We start from the raw sequence: 22,279 nt of genomic DNA, 5'->3' as shown, positions 1-22,279 counted from the left end.
TAAGCAAAAACATTCTAAGATTGTACTAATGATAAACAACTAAAAATATACCTTTTTTTTTAAGTATAAACATTACATACACCAATAATCATGCCCCCCCCCCTTCTGTATAATTTTTTTTTTTTTTACAATTAAATGTTGTATCATTTAAATCAGTTCAGATTAATTAGTAATTTTGTGTCCATTTTTTTTTCAACATTATTTTTTGACATCTTAAAAAATTTTTTTTTTTTTTTTTTTTACATCTTTTTAAAAACTAATAGTTAATGTATGTAGGAACAATGTTGTTTCATTTATTTTTTTTCGTAAGTTTTACAAAAAATAAATAACCATGACTAAAAACTGAAAAAGCATTAGTCTTCTGGGATGGATTATTTACAATGAAAGGTGGCAGTAGTTTCTTTATATTCATTTGGGGGTATTTTTAGAGCCTTAGCCCTCACGCTGCACACAGAAAAATTAAAAAAAAATTTTTTTTATTGTTCTATTACATGACAAAACCCTGGGAATTTAAATTTTAGAGTGGGGGTTCACTTTAATATATAAAAGAAATGTAAAATGATCACTAACTTTATGAAATGTCAGAACGGATGCTTAAATACTAAAAAAAAATTTGTTTTTTTTAATTTCCAACATGGTGGCCATACAGAAACATGTTTGTTAGTGCATGTTTTTCTTGTATTAAAAAAAAACATGGCAGCAGATGAATAAGAAATAGGGAGGTAAGGTTGAAGAATGCACAATTTTTTTTTTTTTTTTTTTTCTAAATTTTGGATTGATTATTTATATCATTTGGATTCTTCAGATTATTGTTCTCATCATGAGTGTCATTCTTTCAACGTTTTAGTCAGTATAACCTCTGATCTTCTTCAGTTGTGCATTGTTGAACTTCAGGAATCCTTGTTGAACTCTGAAATCCAAATAGAATTTTGAATGTGACCCTTTATTTAATCCAGGAGGGTAGTATGCTCTCGTTTTTTTTTTCAGCCATGACCGAGTTGATGTCTTTAGTAATTTGCAGTTGTATTCTTAGTATCGCCTGCACTAAGGATTGAACCTTCAAACTCCAGAAGAGTTTCACTTAGAACTGAATTTTATTTAGTATTTTATCTGTTGAGCCATGGGTCCTTGACAAATTTCAGAGTTCAAAAAAATTCACATGTTTGAGGTCAGAGGTTTCATCGACCGAAACGTTTTGCTTTTAGGGAGAAAATAAAAAAACTGGGCGAGGGGCAGGCGATTCTATTGGAAAAAATACAAACTGTACCTCCTGTCCCATCTTTTCTAACAGGGCTAAATAAATGATTATTCCTCCTCTTCAACATAAACATTAAATGTTTTATAGGAACTCCATGCTGAAAATAAAAGAACTGGTTAACCATTCTCTCCTATGACATCTGGTCATGAAATGTGTGATCATTTGACATTATATTTATATAATAAAGTGAATCCCAATTCTAAATTTTAGAATATTTAATTTTCTTTTTTCTTTTTAAAATTCATGTATTACCAGGGTGTTGATAATATGAAAATATCTCCTTCTTGGTTTCTGTTGCCAGCAGGAGGGATGAGGATCTAAATTTACCTTCTTCATTTTATTTGGCAATTCTTCATGTAATTTGCATCTGAAAGACAAAATAAAAATAATTTAAAACATTAACACAAACAATTTAACACAATTTAATACAGAAAAAGCGTTACCTGGGCATCAAATATATTAAGCATAACTAATAATTAGGCCTGTGACAACAGCATATTCTTTTGATTGTTTTGACTCTTAAGTATATATCCGACACGGTAAGATACAGTCAATCAACTGAGAACCACATCAGTCTATATAAAAACATAAGATATTAAGGGATATATACTAAAGAGTCAAAACAATGAAAAGAATATGCTGTTGTCACATCCCTACTAATACACTTAGCATCCCATCATAATGTCTAATCATACATTAAATACAAGGTAAACTCTCAAAAATGCTACTGAGATAATAAAATTCACAACCTTTTCTGCAATCAAACAATATTTATCGTTCAAATAAACTTGTATATCTGACTTGTCCATCAAGTCAGAGTTATCAATGTCCAATAGACTTACGTTTCATAGGTTTCAAATGTGCAACTCTTCACTGCAAACACACATTAATATCTGATACTCTTTTGGGATTTAGTGTTCAGGGTTAAGGCTGTTGCATGGTCCTAATTTTGCATATAAAAACACTGATTTTCTTTTTTTTTTATTTGTAAAAGAAATCTGGCGATTTCTTAGTAAATGTTTGTGTACATAACTGTCATTCTGATTACCTGTGGGTTTAGTATGTGATGGTTATGTTCATAACATTCAATCATTGCACCAAATAATGAGTTAAATACGAGGTAACTTTGTAGTGGAGGAGCAAGTGACAACAGCAGCAACAAAGAGCCACTTTTTGATTTTGAATCTTTGCTTAATTTCTAAGCTCAGTGCTGAGTGATGCAAGCATTTAATTTCTAGCTTGCCTACTCAGAAGTTATCTCTCAGACAAACTGAGTAAATAACAAAAGACGATAAAAGGGAGTGCCTGTTCAGGCCAGTAGATCACACAGTGAGCTGTCCCATTCTGCAGCATTTCTTTCAATTCTAACAAATATTTTTCTTGGGATGCCCTCTCCCCCAATCATCTGAGCTGTTTGAAGTTTTAGAGGATTCTGTCCCATGGTCACTTAAAGGTAGAGGTGAGGGGCATATACATATTTTATATAAAGAGTAACAGATTCAGGACTACTTCCATTATGTTCCCCATAGAATTTTATAGGTAGGATATAAATTTCATCAAACTAGGATATATCTGAAGATCGATTTCCTTAGGTTAGGAGGATAATTAGTGATTGGGAATTATTTCCATCGTCTTTCCCAGAAAATTTTATACATACGATTCAAATTTCATAAAAATAGGATATATTTGAAGTTTCAAAGAGATTATGTCCTCATAGTTCCATTAAGGATGCACTTAGAGATTTGGGAACATTTCCATTGTCTTCCTCGGCAAAGATTACATAAGCATGCACTTTGAGATTTTTGTAGATTCTAAACTTCCTTTTTATAGCCAACACAAAGATCACACACAGACATTGAGATTATATTATATAGTAGAGCGCTCGGCATTGCCCGGTCGTAAAATACACTTAAATATATTTTGATTAATGCAGTTTCCATATTTATTATTATATTCGACCCAATATATAGTAATGATTTTAAAAGTTAAAAAAAAAAAAAAAATAAAATAAAAAAATGACTTTTGTGCCACCACTGAGAATCGAACCCAAATGCATCAGATTCATGGAGGTAAGGGTACATAAAGGCATCTTTTGTACATACATTTATGCATACATGATAACACAGATATACGCACAAGGTTGGAAATTAGAGTAAAAAAATAAACACACATTGATGAGTATATGTCGTTTTCTTTGGGTGTTTTTTAGTCATCAAGGATAGCTGTGACAATCTGTCAAAAGGAAATAAAGTGTTTTTGACATGATTATAATCCGAAAATTGGAAGAGAAGCTGTAAATACCTTATGTTTACATTACATATGTGTGTGTGTGTGTGTGTGTGTGTATATTATATATATATATACACACACACACACACACACATGCAATGCCTTTTTATAAATTCATTTCCATAGATAATGAAATGCTATGAGTTTTCATTTAAATTATATTCACAAACTAACCAAGCATTACACTAGAATGAATGCAGACCCTTGTGTATTTACTACTCCCAGCCCTGAAACATGTCTTTTTATTCAAGTTCTATAATTTTCATGTTATAAATAAAATAGTGCTGTTTATGGATATCTGGCATATAAGCACAGACACCACAATATTTTCATAAAAGCCCATATTACAAAATTAGGTACTTGTGCATTTTACGGACCATACTGTTTTTAGATAGAATTTTCAAATTAAATTACATTTTTACCATATTTTTGTTTATTAAATTGTTAGGTGAAAGTATATATATAAAAAAAAAAAGCTGCCCCCTCTCCAGGTTAAGAATGGGTTTCTATATAACATCAGTGCGGTTACTAAATAACATAAGTACTTCAAATTAATATCACCATTTATAAAGTTTTACTTGTAAACTCGTTTTATCTTGGTATAAGGCCTTGTTTTTAATTGCATCCTCAAATAGATACAGCCAAAAAAAATTTTTTTTTTTTTTTTATTCAATAAAATTTGGTTTTTGGTTTTATATAGTAAAACCACGGAAATATTTGACAAAATGACTCACTCGGAAATGTGAAGACAATGAAAAACTAATTAAAATAAATAAAAATAAGATATAAGCTGTTTACGATTTCTGTAACTGACCAATATTCACTCCACAAGCCTCATTCCATTTCCTTTCATTTTTTGGGCCATTCCTTACAGTCAAGCCTAACTGAATAAACATCCTGGTTTGTGACCATCTGTATTACCAGGAAAATAGAGAAACACAGTACAATCTCTTCTGACCATTAGAAAGCTGAAGTGTCCAAATATTAATAAAGATTCCAGTTATCTCCCTTTTAGATATTTCTGTCATAATCAAGATTGACTTTTCTTTTTGACTTTCAGTTTCTGCTTCAGACGGGACAACAGTGACAAGCAAGATATGGTCCCTTCTGATTAATGATCATTTTCCTCTCAGGTAACATGAATCTCCTCCCCTCTGTCCCCCATGTTAATAATGATTTTCTTGTCTGCTTGACCATGTCTAATTATCCAATCAAATGAACAGCAGAAATTGGAAGTTAAAATGAGCAGACGATCGGTATTTCTTAAAAACCTTAAAATTAACAGCATTAAATTTAAATAAGCCAAACATTCATATTCTATTTTTGGTGCCCAGCTTATAAAGAAACATCAGCCTCTTTATTCTGTTTACAATAGCTAAGACTGCTGCTGCAAAGAAGATGGTTGACCTCTATCATGCTAGAAAATTACTCACCAAGAGTATCCTCTATCTTTACAAAGACACAATTCACAGATGAATAGAGTATTGTTGTTGCAGCTGGGCTCGTGCATCTGCCACTTAGTATCTTACTTTTAGACAGAGTCCAAAAAATGAGTCTCAAATCTAGTAGGCACCATACTATTGACCAAGCTCGAACCCTTGTTTCATCACCACAATGTTACATCACTGTGCCTGTTTTAAATGTACTTTAATGGAATGTGCTCTGATGAACTCACAGCACTTGTGCCCCCTCAAAATACTGACTAACTTGGTAAGTAGCAAAAATCCCACCCCTTCACTGTTGAGGTCCCTAGATGCCGGAAAGCCTTCTACTTTAATAGTTTATTTCCTCCGGCTGCTAGACTTTGGAATTCCCTCCTTGTTTCCTGCTTTCCTAACTGTACAAACCTGCAGAAGTTTAAATGTAATGTGAACAAACATCACTGTTTAACTTCCCACAGTCCCTTATTAAACAAAATCACATATAGTAGTTCCCTATCTTCCAAGTGACAATAGGCCTTGTTTAGATGAAAAAAAAAAAAAAAAAATCAAGTAAAAACATAAATAAAAAGTCTATGAAAATATTTTAAAGATCCTTAAATGATGATTACATTTTTTTGTTGTTGTAGAGCTTTTGAAAACCTGAGGTTTTATTTCAGTAAATTCCTTTACTGCACTGATAAAAAATAACATGAAAAAAAGTTTACAATGTGTAAAATCAATATCCAATTCATGAGAATCCTTTTATTCTAAAGATATTTTTTTCCTGGAAATCGTTTGAGACAAGGCATAAAACCGCTTGATGTAAGGAGCTAAATATATGTATCATTCAAACACTACTGTGTTTGAATATATGGTTAGTGGCAGTTTTAGCCATTTGCTTTAAAGCTTTACTGCTCACTCATTTTTCAATCAAATTGCAAACAATTATTACAGACGATCACCTTCCCAGCTATATTGTGAAAAATATTTTTTCAATTTTCGTTCAGTAAAACGAACGTTATGAATTTCGTGGTGTTCAAAATCGTAAAAAGATGTAAGGAGGTGAGCAACCCTTTTTATGACTGGTTTCCATAGCAACCACGTCGCTTCAGTGACTAGTGTTGTTACTAATTCACTGCTGTCGCAAAAAGAGAAGTAACAAGTGAAACAGACAAAAAGAAAGTGAAAGGGAGATCATTGGGTGGGATTTTATTGAAGCAGACGAGTGCCATTATTATTACATATGTGTATAATGTTATGTTTATGAGGGCAAAAAATAAGACTGAAATTAAACAAAGAACAAGTGAATTTATTGGAAGCCTTGGAAAATCATGGATTACAATAGAAAATGCGAGCATAAAAAGTAATATGGTTAAGCTTTAACATGGAAAAGTAAAGGACCATTAGTTAAAACTGGAAAAGAAAAGGACCATTAGTTAAAACTGGAAAAGAAAAGGACCATTAGTTAAAACTGGAAAAGAAAAGGACCATTAGTTAAAACTGGAAAAGAAAAGGACCATTAGTTAAAACTGGAAAAGAAAAGGACCATTAGTTAAAACTGGAAAAGAAAAGGACCATTAGTTAAAACTGGAAAAGAAAAGGACCATTAGTTAAAACTGGAAAAGAAAAGGACCATTAGTTAAAACTGGAAAAGAAAAGGACCATTAGTTAAAACTGGAAAAGAAAAGGACCATTAGTTAAAACTGGAAAAGAAAAGGACCATTAGTTAAAACTGGAAAAGAAAAGGACCATTAGTTAAAACTGGAAAAGAAAAGGACCATTAGTTAAAACTGGAAAAGAAAAGGACCATTAGTTAAAACTGGAAAAGAAAAGGACCATTAGTTAAAACTGGAAAAGAAAAGGACCATTAGTTAAAACTGGAAAAGAAAAGGACCATTAGTTAAAACTGGAAAAGAAAAGGACCATTAGTTAAAACTGGAAAAGAAAAGGACCATTAGTTAAAACTGGAAAAGAAAAGGACCATTAGTTAAAACTGGAAAAGAAAAGGACCATTAGTTAAAACTGGAAAAGAAAAGGACCATTAGTTAAAACTGGAAAAGAAAAGGACCATTAGTTAAAACTGGAAAAGAAAAGGACCATTAGTTAAAACTGGAAAAGAAAAAGACAAGATATTCTAGTAAAAAATATAAATTTATAACTTATAATATTGCAGCATTAAGATTTTTTTTAAAATTCAATTTATAACATTATATAATCAATTCTTAATGCAGCAATATTTCAAGTTATAAATTTATTTTTTTTACTAGAATATCTTGTTCTTTTCTTTTCCAGTCTTAACTAGTCCTTTACTTTCCATGTTAAAGCTTAACCATATTACTTTTCATGCTCACATTTTTCTATTGTATATATATGTCAAGGTCAAAAGCTGGCCAACGATAAGTGCTAGATGGAAAGATTAAACAGTTCTTTGTCAGGAATGTAAGGACTAAAAGAGAAAAGAAGGGAACAAAATCAACATGTTACTCTGCTGGTTTTACTCGATATTGACCAAACGTTTTTCACTTTATTTTACTTAACTCAAATAATTTAATTTTTTTTTTTTGTTTTTTGCAATAAATAGCTAGCAAATCTGTGTCCTGGTTATTGAAAATAAATATACATAAACCATCTCCTCTCTCACCTTTCTCTTCTTGCTAATACATTATAGCAAGTACTATTAGTTTAGTTTAAGTTTTTTTGTTTGTTTTTTTTACTTATTCATCCGTTTTTGCAAAATTTGCTACTAGAAATCATTGAAACGAAAATTTTAAAAACTAAACATTTCACAAGTTTCTTTTGCATTCATTCATACAGATTAACATTTTGATACGAATTCATCTTTTAAATGAAACTGCAATGAAATTAAACGAAAGAGTAATGATGTAATATCAGACGATCGATATGAGAAACAGTCAGTCTGAATGAAATAACGTGTTTGAAATTTACCAAAATTAGTTTGAATAAATCTATGCACTTCTGATTAGAGTCTCCTTTGTTTTGCCCACCTTATTATTTTACAAGAAACACAAATACCGCTGAATAGACCCATCTTCCTCTGTTGAGACTTCATGATTAGTTGACCCATCATTTGTTGTTGTCATGCCAACTTTCGATAGCAGATTGAGATTATCTTTTGTCAGGAAAGATCGCTGAAGGATAGCCAAGAATAATTTTAAATTATAATGGTTGCACTGCTGTTTACACGAGGAACTATATTATGGGAAGCCAGCAACATAAATACCAGAGCCCCCACCCCCAAGACCTGTTACTTTAAGTCATACTTGCATTGCTGACTTGATATCACTTCACAAAATTTGCTACTTTAAATACTTGAATCATTAATCTCCATATATATATATATATATATAAAATAAAATGGCTGCAAAATTCTCCTCTGGACCAAAGTATCATAGGTTTACAACAACAGATGCCACATACAAATGCAATACATCTTGGCTAATAGACACTATCTTATGTGGCTTACAAACACCATTTTAGAAACATTCAGTCGCGATAATAAAATGCTACATTGCATCCTATGAGCAACACCATCACAATTGCAACATCTTTAAAGGAAGGGGTTTATTTTTCTCTAAATATTTTGTCTTACCATTACTACCAGTTGTCACCAGCACGAATTCTACATGTTCCACATATTCTGTGATTGCACCAACCATAACTGGTTCTTAGATACATAGACATAACAATCTTTACAATTCCCGAGTCATAAATAAAAGCCCCCTCGCCAGTCCGTCCATTCTGATTAGTTGAGCTCTGAAAATTCTCATATTCTGGAATCAAATTCTCCATTTTATAAATGAACGGTTACTAACATTAAAATCACTACGAGATATTATTTCACCCGGAGTAAAGTTCATTTAATGTATGTCATTTCAGTCATATAACATTGAAAATTACAAGAGAACATTATCAAACGAACGTTAAATAACTCTTTTACTTGCTTTCTTTTACAAAGTTTAAAACACGCTATCCACTATAAGAATCTCCATCGTCATCACCGTCCATGACGTCTTCTTCAAAACAAAAGTTCTTTTTCCATTAAACACACTATGTGTAGATAGGTGATGTTGCAAAATGAGGCATTTCATATATATTTTTATACATTGGAAAGTTTAGCTCCAAAATATTTGTGTCTTTTATATATATAAAAAAAAAAAAAAATGAAAGCATTACATATATACTTACACATTTATATATATTGAGAAGTCTAGCAGTCAAATATTTGCGTCTTTTACATTAAGATTTTTCCTTAAGAACCCCCCCCCCAGAAAAACATGATGTCTACGTCATAACAAAACATTTACACAGCCTGTACTATAGTGTTTTTGCCATTAAACACTACCTGTAGTTTGATGTTTCAAACCGACACATTGCATATATATTTATATATTGAAGAGTTTCTGCATCTTTTATATTGAGATTTCTCCTAAAAAAATTAAACAAATACAAAAAACATTTAATGGAAGTATTTTTTAATCACATTATCTTTTCCATACGATTTGACATCATTTATGTTTTCCAGTATAATATGTGTGTAATGACTATCATATGTAGAATTGTCGCCAAAATAAGGTTATGCTTTCTCACAGCCAAACAATGCATGTGTGCGTGTTCTTTGCCTTATGTATGGGCTATTTGTCAGCAACAGTTTTGCATGTGATATTCATTTACAGATCATCCAAAAACCTACACATGTCGTGAAATTAGGCTGAATATGAAAGGCAGTGAGAAACAACCAATTAAACTTTTTTTTTTTAGGAGCTTGAACATTACCTTCATTGATGTTATATAGTAAATATGGCTATATTGAAGATGTTAGCTGAACTAAATTGTAGAGGTTTGCTTCCAAACATTTCCGTTTTTATTATTATGCCGAAAAGAAAATACAGAAGTTTAATAATGAAATAACAGTCTTATTTTTTGACAATTTTATTTCCACAATATATTACTTTTAATAAAATTGTATAAATTTTTTTTTTCATTCAAACTAATCATCATAAAAAAGACATGATTATTTGGAAGCTAAACTCTTCAATATATAAATATATTGATGAAATGCGTCAGTATTTCGCCATGGTATATTTGTTTTGGCCATGGGCGCCAGTGCCCACTATTTTACTGGGCCGGCAGTGGCTCCCACTAACAACCGTAATTTGTTTTTTTTACAGGTGGTGGTGAAGGGGGCCTACTTCTATTGAGCAACGCCGATACACGGGTCCTGCTAGTTTAAAGTAGACATTTTATTCACGTTGTTACATTGTAAATATTTTAATATAATAATATGATTAATATATTTCATAGTAAATAAGTATCAAATAATCATATTCCTTAAATATAATATTGTGCAATAAATACAAAAACACTATTGTTGCACGTCTTTTTTATAAGACTTTTCGAATAGTAAAGAAGTAATGCTTAATGGATATCTTTTTATGAGAAGAAATTTACTTTGATGACAACCATTCTTTGAAATGGTAACACTACACCAGCTTAGAAAATAATTTTTTTTTTTTTTGTTTACATATACATATCTATAAAAGTGAATGTGTCTGTGTGTGTACATTTCCCTACACAATAACTGTCAATTTTAAGTCAACAGACTCGAAATTTGATATACAGGGTACTGAGATTTGAGAAAATCTGTGATCGGTTTTCGGCTAGAAATTTGGCTATTAAGGATTTGACCTTTGAGACTCTACCGAACTCCTGACAATTTTGGGTCTAAACACTTGAAATTTTAGATATAGGTTTCTTGAACATGGATCTAACTTAATAAATTGATTTGAGCCCAAAACAATAAATGTTAAGGGGTCATAATAGGGTTCAAAGTTAAAAAAATTGACCGCTTTTTTTTTTTTTGCTCAACATACACCTCCAAACACCCGAGCAACGCTGGGCTGAAATGCTAGTATATATATTTAAAAAAATTTTTTTTTTTTTATTACATTTTCACCCCAAACAAGGCAAATTGCCACTTTGGTGTAGGGGGCTACTATCAGGGGCAACAACTACTGGGGTACTATGTAGGGATTTGGGCAGCAAGATGTCGGTTCACGTTACACTTGAACTTCTGCATGTCAGTACTGTTGGGGAAGTAGGGACCTGGAATGGAATTCCAAAGTCTAGCGGTTCTGGGGAAGAAACTATTGGAGTAGAAAGATCTTTTACATCTAGGGATCTCTACAGTGTGGGGGTGGGATTTAGCAGCCTGTCGGGTTTGTCGAGGGTGCTCACGTTGTGGGGGCACAAGTGATTGCAGTTTGTCAGAGCATTCACCACTAAAATACTTGTAGAACAGGCAGAGGGATACAACATTTCATCGATGGGTCAGAGGCTGAAGCTTAGATGCCAGTTTAGGACCTATCAGGTTTGCGACTCTTTTGAACCTTGTCAAGGAGCAAGAGACTAGTAGCAGATGCACCAGCCCAAATGTGACAGCAATACTCCGTACATGGGCGAGTGGTGGCCTTATAGAGGTACAGGATACTTTCGGGTGTTAGTAGTTGTCTAGCACGGTAGAGAGAGCCCACCTTTCTTGCAGCGGCCCTGGCAATGCCTTCAATGTAATTATTTAAACTCATGTTTCCTGTGAACGTTAGGCCATATATATATATATATATATATATTGCATTTTCACCCCAAACAAGGCACATTGCCACTTTGATACAGGGGGCTACTATCTAGGACATAATTTGTAGGGTTACTATGTAGGGAGTTGAACTGCAAGATGTCTTTACTTTCATTTGAACTTCTGCAGGTCAGTAGAGTCAGGAAAGCAGGAACCTGGAAGGGAATTCCAAAGTCTAGACGTCTTAGGGTAGAAGGGTTTCTTACATCTAGGGATCTCTGTGTAGAGATGGGAGTCTGCTGCTTGTCGGATGTATTTCTGTTGAGGGGGCACAAATGATTACTGAGTATAAGTATATATAAACATCAAAACTTTGGTAGTTTTGATACAAATTTATACATCTTTTAAATGTGACCATAAAGAAACTAGTATTTTAGTTTATTTTATTAATGTGTCATCACTAGAATATTCTTTTCATTGTTTTGATTCTCGAATATACAATCAATCGAGAAACATCAATCTATGTAAAAACATAAGATATTAACGGATATATACTCGAGAGTCAAAAACGGCATGAAATGTATTTGAATAAAAATGGATACAAAATAAAAATGGTTAGCAAAAAATGTTTTCTTACTGTGATTATGTGTCGGCATACTATGGTCTCAGTTGTAACTGCAAACCGATGTTAGGGTCAGGAATGCATTGAATTCCACACCTACCCCCACAGAATCCTCGGACGACTTCACCATCCTGGGGCAGAGAGAAAAAGAAAGAAATAAAAATTTTTTTACAAAAGTACAAAAAAATAAAATTTCCAAAGTTTTGAATCATTTGGTATGATTCTCATCTTGGTTATATTCATTTCAGTTGTGGGGAAAACCGTAACTTATCTGAATAGCACGAGTTTAGTGCATTTTTTCCTCTAAGAAAAAAGTTAAAATGTCGACGTCGCATTTATATGTATGACTGTCATGCAAATTTACATGTGAGATATATATATATATATATATATTTTTTTAAATCAATTTTCACCCCAAACAAGGCACATTGCCACTTTGAAGTAGGGGGCTACTATCGAGGACATAATTTTCAGAGGCATTATGAAAGGAGTTGAGTAGCAAGATGTTTGTTCACATTACACTTTAACCTCTGCATATCAGTACAGTTGGGAAAGCAGAATCCCGGAAGGGAGTTCCAAAGATTTGCAGTTCTGGGGAAGAAACTACTGTAGTAAAAGGCTTTTTTACACCCAGGGATCTCTACTGTAAAGGGGTGGGTTGCTTGTCTGGTTTGTTGGGGGTAGTCACGTTGAGGAGGTACAAGTGCTTGTAGTTTGTCAGAGCATTCACCATTAAAGTATTTGTAGAACAAGCAGAGGGATGCAACATTTCGTCGATGGGACAGAGGCTGAAGCCTAGATGACAGTTCAGGGCCTATCAGGTTGGCGACTCTTTTGAACCCTGTCCAGGAGGGAGAGACAAGCAGCAGATGCACCAGCCCAGATGTGACAACAGTACTCCATACATGGGCGAATGGTGGCCTTATAGAGGTACAGGATACTTTCAGGCGTAAGTAGTTTTCTAGCATGGTAGAGAGAGCCCACCTTCTTTGCAGCAGCTTTGGCAATGGTCTCAATGTATCTATTCCAGTTCATGTTCCCTGTAAACGTTAGGCCGGAGTTTAAAAGAAGTACTTTCAGGTAATGTGAATATGCAAATTAGAGGCAAGGGAGTTTGTTGAATGGGTATAAAAGAGGAAGGGAAAGGAACCACCGGTGAGTGGGAAGACAGCGTGTTGGGAGAACATGTATCGAAACAAAACTATTTAAACTAAATCAGAAAAAACAGAACAACAAATTGGACTGTTCAAATACTGTAGAGTAATCTCTTTCTTCACATGCATCTGTTCGAACTTGGAAACCCATTTCAAACTTGGGAACCCATAATTTTAAACTGAACTCTTTGTAATCTATGGGAGTAGATTCTTCTTATTCATCAGCTACCATATGATTGAATAGCAGCTTTGTTACTTATGCAGTATAAGGACCGTGCTTTTGTTGGAATAGTCAGAGTGGTTTACAGAAAGGCCACTCAAGGATAAGGGTTAATAGGTATACATTAGTCATTGTGATTTTAACATAGTAAACAGTGGGAATTTTGTAACTTGGATTACTTAGGGGGACGATTCAATTAGAACTTGTTCACATTGGACTTTTTTTTTTTTTTTCATAGGTATCAACACATTATCAAGGCCAAGAGGCCACTCAAGGATAAGGGTTAAAGAGTGTACAGTAGAAATTAGACAATATAATAATCATTAGTAATGAAAATTTGTTAAATTTGATAACTTATATGGAACGGCTCATCAAGAACTTATTTACTGAAGGAGATTGGAGGTTAATTCAATCGAAATGTTGTGCAAATAACACTCTGGATGGGGACAGTAGTCCAAATAATACAAATTATCAATCCTCATCTCGAAAATTCAAATAATACAAATTATCAATCCTCATCTCAAAAATTCAAATAATACAAATTATCAATCCTCATCTCGAAAATTCAGAATCAGATTTTATTTTGAAACATCTTGTACAAATATTTATTGAAAATTAGTTTTTTTTTCTTTAAATTACTTATTTTCATAATTCGACAATCTTCTTCTACAGATTAAAAGTTAAAATAGTAACGTCTAACTAAAACACATTTCAAATAAAGGAGTTAATTACCGCCCACCATTGTTTTTGTTTGCGTAAAAACTTAACTGCTATGTTTCAACATTAAAACAAATTAATGTCTTTAGGAGTTGGCAAAGATTAAAAATTTGTTGAACCTGTAAAAACTTAATCCGTTTGTAGTCTCTGTGGTCTGTGGTAATCCAGCGAGTCTTCCTTGAAACGACAAATCCCGTTCCAGTCAAATCGATTTTAAACTCGCCCTGAAAAGAAAAGATTAAAAGTTATAACAGTGCAAAAAATGTGGAGTGAAAGCAAAGAAAGTCTCGAATGTTCATTTTTGCTTCTGTGATTGATTCCAAATTTCTAAGGGTTGTCTCTTCAATCTTTAATTCTTTCTAGAAATTTCATCATTCATTTTTAGATTTATTGATTAAAATGATTGACAATATTTTTGTATTAAATGAGTATATTTTTAATACAGATCTGTTCTTAGAAGACAGGAGAAGAGGGGGCAGAATAAAGACAGAATAGAATGTTATATCTCTTCAATGTCACCATCTGCCCATACATGGAGTATGGTTGTCACATCTGGGTTGGTGCACCATCAGCTAGTCTCTCTCTAATCAAATAGGTCCCCCACTGCCTACCAAGCTTAAGCTCCTGTCCTATCACATCAATATTGCATTTCTGTGATTGTTTTACAAGTACAGCAATAGAATGTGCTCCAACAAACGTGCTGTTCTAGTGCCCCTTTAACATAAATACACCTGACTCGCAGCAAAATCCCACCCCTTCATTATAGAATTCTCTAGATGCTGAAAGGCTTTCTACTTTAATAGTTTCTTCTCTCAAACTGCTAGCCTTTGGAATTCCTTACCAGTCTCTTGCTTTCCTTACTGTATTAACATGCAGAAATTTAATATAAACAGACATCTCGCTGCTCAACTCCCTACATGCAATGTCCCTGTAGGTATGCTCTATAATTTATAGTAGCTCCTTATGCCTAAGTGGCAGTGTTCCATGTTTAGGGTGAACATTATCTTCCCTACCAAACACACTGTGGCATTATAATTGCTCTCTGAAAAATAATTCAACTGTCAACTTTGCCTAAAACATCAGATTCAGACCAGCCTAGTCTGGCACAAGTTCGTCTAATATTTAATAAGATATTCTAGCTCCAACGTTTTCAGTGAATAAATCTTTCTAGACTAAGGCAATTTTTTTTTAAATTTTAGTCCCAATCCAAAATGCCTTTTTTTGGATGCTAGATTTTTTGCATATTAAAAACCATGCGTCTAATTCTGCCCTTATGGAGAGGCAAGTAAATATTGTTTGGTAATTTATTCAAACACGTGACTGTTCTGAAGCAGTGCTCACCCTAGGTGGGTTGAACCGGCTTGCTCTAAAGGAGGAAGTTTCATCGGAGTATGAAATTCATATTCACATTAGGTGAGATGATGACATTAGGTTTTTGTAGTGCTTGCAGGGATGTGTTGATGTCCTACATGCATCGCCTGCTATTCCTAAATATTCACCCATCTGGTACTGACCAGGCTCAATGTTGCTTAACTTTAGTGATTCAATGAGAACCGGTGAGTCAATGTGATTATGCCATGTTCATGACTTCACTTATGTGTCGACACACAGGCGTTGGATTAAAAACGCGTGTTGCAGGTGTCAGAGATGCAGGCTGTGTAAGAACATCTTATGTGCATTGAATAATCTCTAGCTTTTTTTTTTTTTATTTTTAAAAAATTTTTTTTTTTTAAGAAAGTGTGACTGAAAAACTAAGATAAAAAAAAAATACTTGACCTTATAGTGCAAATATTTTAGTTTTTCTATCAATGCAAAAATAGTAAAAGACTATATTTGAAATCTCCACAAGGAAGATTACTGTATTAGATATTCTTGCTTGAATGTTTGTAGTGACATGTTCAGATTTCTTTCCCAGTCATTTTGTGTTTTGAGTATGTTCAAGCATTGGCATAAAGAGGAAAAAGGACAAAAGTAATTGGATTAACATATTATATATATGTTTATTCTCATATAAATAATTTGTTGAAGACAAGCATACAAGTTATGAAACATGATAACGGAGTGAAACCCCGTGGACATAATTATTAAAGAAACAAATTCTTGTCCAGAATTCCACTTCGTATTAAAAAAACAAAAAATTTTTTTTACATACCCGTGACAAAATGAAAACATATTCTAAAAATTACGTAAATTGATCAAGTAGTTTTATTTTTATAAAAATTTTTTAAGGAATTAATAGGAATTCGTAAGCATTCTCCATGAAGAATTTAGAATATATTTGAAACAAAAATACAAATTAATAATTTGAAGGTAAAAGGAATGTACAACAATGACAATAAATCGGCTGATTTCAGACGTCAAAGAATGACACAATTGTCTAGTATCAAAAGAAATCAAAGTTTTAGAGAATAAAGAAACAGGATTATATAGATAATGAAAATCAAGGAGAGAGAGCAGAAAGAGAGATTTACAGGAGTTTCAATCATGTAACCTACAAGTTAATCAGAAAGTTTGGTCTTGGGAGTGAGAGAACTTGGCATTGCCTTCTGATTACCATGGTGGTCATGAAACTGTCACAAAAAGGTATGCCTGTTTATTAGTTGTTTGGATTCGCATGCCATCCGATATTGAGAGGTTCTTTGTTCCAGATAAGGATGAATTAATGACAGGAAGCATCAGCAATGAAGATGCCTGACAAAAGGTAAGTCCATTATACATAAATTGTGTACATTCACAGTATGCAACATGTGTCATTATTTGGTTTGGTGCCATGACCTTTCTGTTTCTATGAATCTTGTGTGTGTGTATGCAGGCACCCCAACGCGTAAAGATCAAAAGAAAAACCTCCAAAGTAAAAAAAAAAAAAAATTTTTTACCTGTGGACAATTCAATGAACTGTAACAATCTCCAGCCGTACCATAATCAACACTTCGGCCGTGATGTGTTACAGCAAATGACATTTCGTCTCCTGTAAAAAAAAAAAAAAAAAAAAAAAAAAAAAAATCATAAAATAAAAACATGCAAGTTTGTTCGACAAGTACGTATTAGAGTCAACTATTTAAACGATCTCTATAGTTTATATTTGAGTGAAAAAATTAGAAATGTTAAAATTTAAAGATATAAAAAATACTCAATCATAAAAGTTAAATAGCCACAAACTATAAGCACAGAATAAAGTTCTCTTTGGAATCACTAATAAAAAAATAATGTATTTATGTAAAAAAAAAAAGAAAAGGGAATTAATATGAATTCTAAATTTAAAAAAAAAAAAAAAAAAGTAAATTCTCAAAAACTATAATTTTTTTTTTAATTGCTAAACTTCTAATCATACAAATCTTAATCTTAAATCTCATATCAGTGTGTAAAGGAGGTACAAAATTTAAAAAATAAACTAATTCTCTTTTCTCCCTCACTCTCTACAGAATCTGTGGCATTCAGGCATATTTTGAGATATTTCATTGTTGCATTACCTTACCTGTGTTCCCCGAAGAAACATCTTCCTAAGGCCCTGTTTCTTTTAGGTCACCCTGTATTTTACATGTAAATGAGTGGAACAATGTGAACAATTCTTACTTTTATTTAATAAATATGTAATATTCATTTCTTGTAATTGTTAACATTCTTGTTTTTATGTGAAAAATTTTTAAGAGTAAATAAACATTTTTTTTACAGAAAAGTATCACTCTTACGAAAACTACTTATACTACTAATAATACTGCTACTAATGATAATACTACTAATGATAAAATGATAATACTACTAATACTACCACTAATGATACCACTAATGATACTACTACTAATAATAATAATATTAAAATTCGTCTAAGAATGTGATAAATTCCTTCAGTTAAAATATCCGTTGCAATACGTTTCGTCGGAGACACCAAATCATCTATCACCGTCTAGAAAACGGGAAATAATACAGCAACGAAATGTCTCAGAAATTCTCAGGAATACAGAATATGTAAATAAAGCATCTGTTAGTCACAAAAATATTAAAACAATATTAAAATTTTGTCTGTCTATTAACAGAGGAATTCTTTTCTTTATTATCTGTTATTAAGATTAAGTCTCCTCTTTGTTAAAAAAAAAAGTTTGCATATATTCTTTCTATTTCTTTATTATTATCAGTTATCATTAAGATCAAGCCTATCTTTGTTGCTCATAAATAAATTTGCAAACATGATCATTTAAGTGAGCCGGACAAAATTTAAAATATGGCAATAGTTAACAGTAAAAAGTTTGATCAAACCAACAACTCAGGATAATCTTGTCCAGAGAAACTTTGTTTGCCCCACTTAGAAGTGAAGATCAATTTTTTTTAATTTTTTTTTTTTAAATAAAGAGAAAAATTCACCAATTGAAAGGAACGAATAAGTAGCGAGGGTGTAATAAAATCAAAAACTGATTGGTTGCAAGCAAAGATAAGCATGCCTAAACACAAAAAAGCGAGCCTAGAATGTAAATCTACGCATCTAACTTGATCATTTTATTCAGGAAGAAAATGCAAAGGTTTCTGTGTAGTTTATTTGCCATAAATTATTTTGTATACTAATATATATAATTACAAAGAAATATCTTTATATTAGATTATATCGAGATAATAAAAAGCTCTATATGCCAGATAGGGCAAAATGGAAAATAATTATATATATATTATATTATGATTATGAAAATATTTATTAAGGATTATTCTTTATTTTAATTCTTTGTTTGAACATTTGCTGAATTGATAAATATTGTAATTTATTCAAATTTATATATATATATATATATATATATGAGAGATTATGTATTTGTTTCTATTCAATTTTTTGTTATATAAGCGCTCAAAAGTGGAAATTAAAAAAATTACTTACGAACAACCGAGAGGGTATGAACATTAATTCTGATTTTTGAAAAAGTGGTATATCCTGAACGGCTGTAGGGATTCCGATGGCAGTTGCAATTATTATCACGTGTTCCGTTGTTAGGGCACGTCCCAGGATCTTTCAATCTTTAAAAAAGAATATCTAATTAAGATTTAAGATTTTTTTTTAACACTTTTTCCTTTACCAAAAAATGCATGATTTATGCTTTAATTTGAATATTTAAAAATTTTTGTTATATTTTTAATGCTTAATCTGCTAGATTTACTTGAAATTGGCTTCAGTTAAAGTCATGAAAACTTGGTCAATATAACAGACTCCATTAAAATATTTTCATTGATTGAAAAAGCAATTAATTTCATATTCAATTAAGAAACACCATAAACTTACGATTAACAATTTTTTTACAAATTAAATATTGTGATATCTGTTGCAATAAGGTGACCTCCCCCAATGCCTCATGGAATTATTCACAGAATTCAATCGTTTCTGCAATCCAACCATATTTGATACAAAATAAAGGACAAATAAACTTCATGATATGACTGACTTGTCCACCAAGTTTCAGCCACGAATGTCCAACAATCTTTGTTTTGTGAGAAGCTCATCTAACTATGACGTGCAAAATTGTAGATTATTCTGGCACACACCTCTCTTGAAACTGCTCTGATTTTGGCTGTGAGGAGCATTTTTAGTTCAGGATTAGATGGACGATCAATTTAACAAACATTATCTTTGGAGTAACTCCCAAAATAAAACTGAATGTGTTAAGTGTAAAGCTCATTCAGGATCGCACATACTGATAAGACGATCCCAAAAGTGTCCCTCGCATATTATTGAATGGCAATAGAACAAAAACTGTTGGGTTTTGATGGTTGAATATTGATGGGTAAACAAATTTTTACCAAACATGAAAAGAATTGTGAATTTTATTGATAACAATTTAAGTGCAGTATTTTTCTTTGCATGTTGGTTGCTTTTGTTTTCTGGCATATCAACCATTTTCAGGTTATTGAATGCCGAATCCAGTAATTTTGAAAACTTTTCATACTTCAAGTTGTTTATATCTGCAGACATTTATTCATGAAGTTTATTTTTGTAAAACAAAAAGTGTTTTTTTCTTTTTACTTTGCAAAACATGATTGAGTTTTGCGAAGGGAAAGAAAAAAAATAATATCAATGTTTGGTGCATGTATTGGCCAGGAAACCAGTATCTTTAGACAGCCTGATTTGGTAGCACCAAATGCCTTAAGTATTACTGTTACATGAAAGGGCTGTCCCCTTTTCATGTAAAAAAAAAAAAAAAAAAAATTAGTTAAATGAAAATGATATGAGATAAAACGAGGATCGAACCCTGTAGATAAGTTTTAAAGAACAATAGGTTTTAAATGGAATGTCCAGTTAAATTGTTAATTCTTTTAAAATATTTTATAAAATTTGGTTGGAATATCTATTCACATTCTTAGAATGCATAATAAAAATATCGGCTAGAGAATTAAGTAGGTTAAATTCCTTTGTAAAACAAAGAGAATGGGAAATTTCCTGGTCGTCAGAAATGGCTTCAAAAACGTGCAAATCGCGCATGTTTGAAACATGTGAGTAACAATACATGCTTAAACACGGAGGCATGTCATGCCATGTGTCTAATACACACGTGTTGGTCATGCAATGACGTCATGGGTCTCAATATAGTCAGTCAAAAAACTCAGTCGAGGACTCAGTCAGTCAAAGGAGAAGAGAGGAGTCAGAGACCAGCTGATAGAACCTTGGAAGCGGAGGTTAGAAGAAGAATCATGTAAGACTTGAATTACTTAATGCATTGACCGGTCGAAATAAAACAAACAACTTCATCTTTTTGTATCTGCGCCTTCGTGTTATGTTTTCAACAGAAAAGGTATTGTCCATTTATATTATAAGAACTAGTGAAAAATCATCATCTCAAAAATAGGTAAGAAATATGTGTTAATGTTTATTGAAACACTTCCATTCACAGAACTGTCAAACGTAAATGCCAAATGCACTATCTCTCGGTCTATCTATCAATATATCATAAATCTCCTCTCATTGAATTACATGATCGGCTCTCCTGTAGTAACTTGTACCCTACCTGTAAGTCTCGTTATATATAAGACCTGTCTCCATCTCTCAACAATATGAACACTCAAATAAATATATCTATGATCACACACGGATAATCAACGTTTGAGGGTCCAGTATAAAATACCACGAAAATAAAAACTAGGCGATATGAAAAAAAAGAAAAAGAAAAAACGAACACACACATACACACAATGGAACAAAAGTATACAAGAAAAAAAAAAAGGCCGATATGCCGCAAAAGAAAATCGTAGTAATGAATGAAAAAAATAAACAGTTGTAAAAACAAGTCACCATGCGTAATTCATTCATAAATGAATTGTTTTGTTAAAAAAAAAAAAAAAATGCACACATACACACTAATGGAGAGATTGGGGTCATCCATTATTGTTTTGAAATTTGTATGGAGTGTCAGTTAGAAAATTTGTGTCAATATGAAATCGTTTGGACGAATTGTTGAATTTAATCTGTCAATCAAACAGGAATTTTTCAAAGGTCGCATGTACTGTTTGAAACAGCTCTTTAGAAAGGAATTTTTGTGTTCATAGTTGAACTTTTCGGCTTTTTGTGTTTTATTTGTTTTGTTTTTGAAAAAGGGACAATTTTTTGGGGGACAGACTTTATTGAATTGTTGTTTGTTACAGAAATTTTTTTTTTGTTTTGTTGAAAAAAGTTATAACTGTTGATCATAGTTTTGTGCAAATCATAGTTAAATGTATTAAGGTATTTTTTTTAAAAATGTTTTTATGATGAACAAATATTGTAAATTGTCTTAAATGTATGTAAATGTTATTGTATTTTTGTGAAAGGAATTAAAGTCATCATTTAGGTATATACATTAGAATAGAAATGATTTAGGAAAAATAAGATATTTATAAAGAATGGTTGGCTTAGAAATCAGTTAGAATTTTAGAGAGGGGACAGGATAAATTACGTAAACGGGTATTTTGAGAGTTTTCAGATGTGATAAGCCAAAAGAAAAATTTTCTTTTTGATAATTGGTTTTTGTTTTTTTTATGATGCCCATAACATTTTTCGCAAG

The 22,279-nt window shown here is 32.1% G+C and overlaps 1 protein-coding gene across 2 annotated transcripts in view; it reads right to left on the bottom strand.

The window, feature by feature from the left end:
* Positions 1 to 679: 679 nt before the first annotated feature.
* LOC145277073 (A disintegrin and metalloproteinase with thrombospondin motifs 9-like) overlaps positions 680 to 22,279 on the bottom strand; it is a 314,902-nt gene continuing 293,302 nt past the window's right edge. For both annotated transcript variants that reach the window (XM_080128762.1, XM_080128775.1), the window contains 5 exons: positions 19,132 to 19,268; positions 17,147 to 17,238; positions 14,390 to 14,494; positions 12,195 to 12,310; positions 680 to 1,625 (listed from right to left, as the gene is read on the bottom strand). In XM_080128762.1, coding sequence (XP_079984888.1) covers positions 12,215 to 12,310; positions 14,390 to 14,494; positions 17,147 to 17,238; positions 19,132 to 19,268 — 430 coding nt within the window. In that variant the 3' untranslated portion in view covers positions 680 to 1,625; positions 12,195 to 12,214. The remainder of the gene's footprint in view (positions 1,626 to 12,194; positions 12,311 to 14,389; positions 14,495 to 17,146; positions 17,239 to 19,131; positions 19,269 to 22,279) is intronic.

Source organism: Euprymna scolopes, chromosome 1 (genome assembly GCF_053919585.1).
Source record: "Euprymna scolopes isolate OS-2025 chromosome 1, ASM5391958v1, whole genome shotgun sequence".
In the NCBI taxonomy this organism is placed as follows: Eukaryota; Metazoa; Mollusca; class Cephalopoda; order Sepiida; family Sepiolidae; genus Euprymna; species Euprymna scolopes.
Note: the sequence above shows the minus strand (reverse complement) of the source record. Positions and strands in the feature narration are given on the sequence as shown.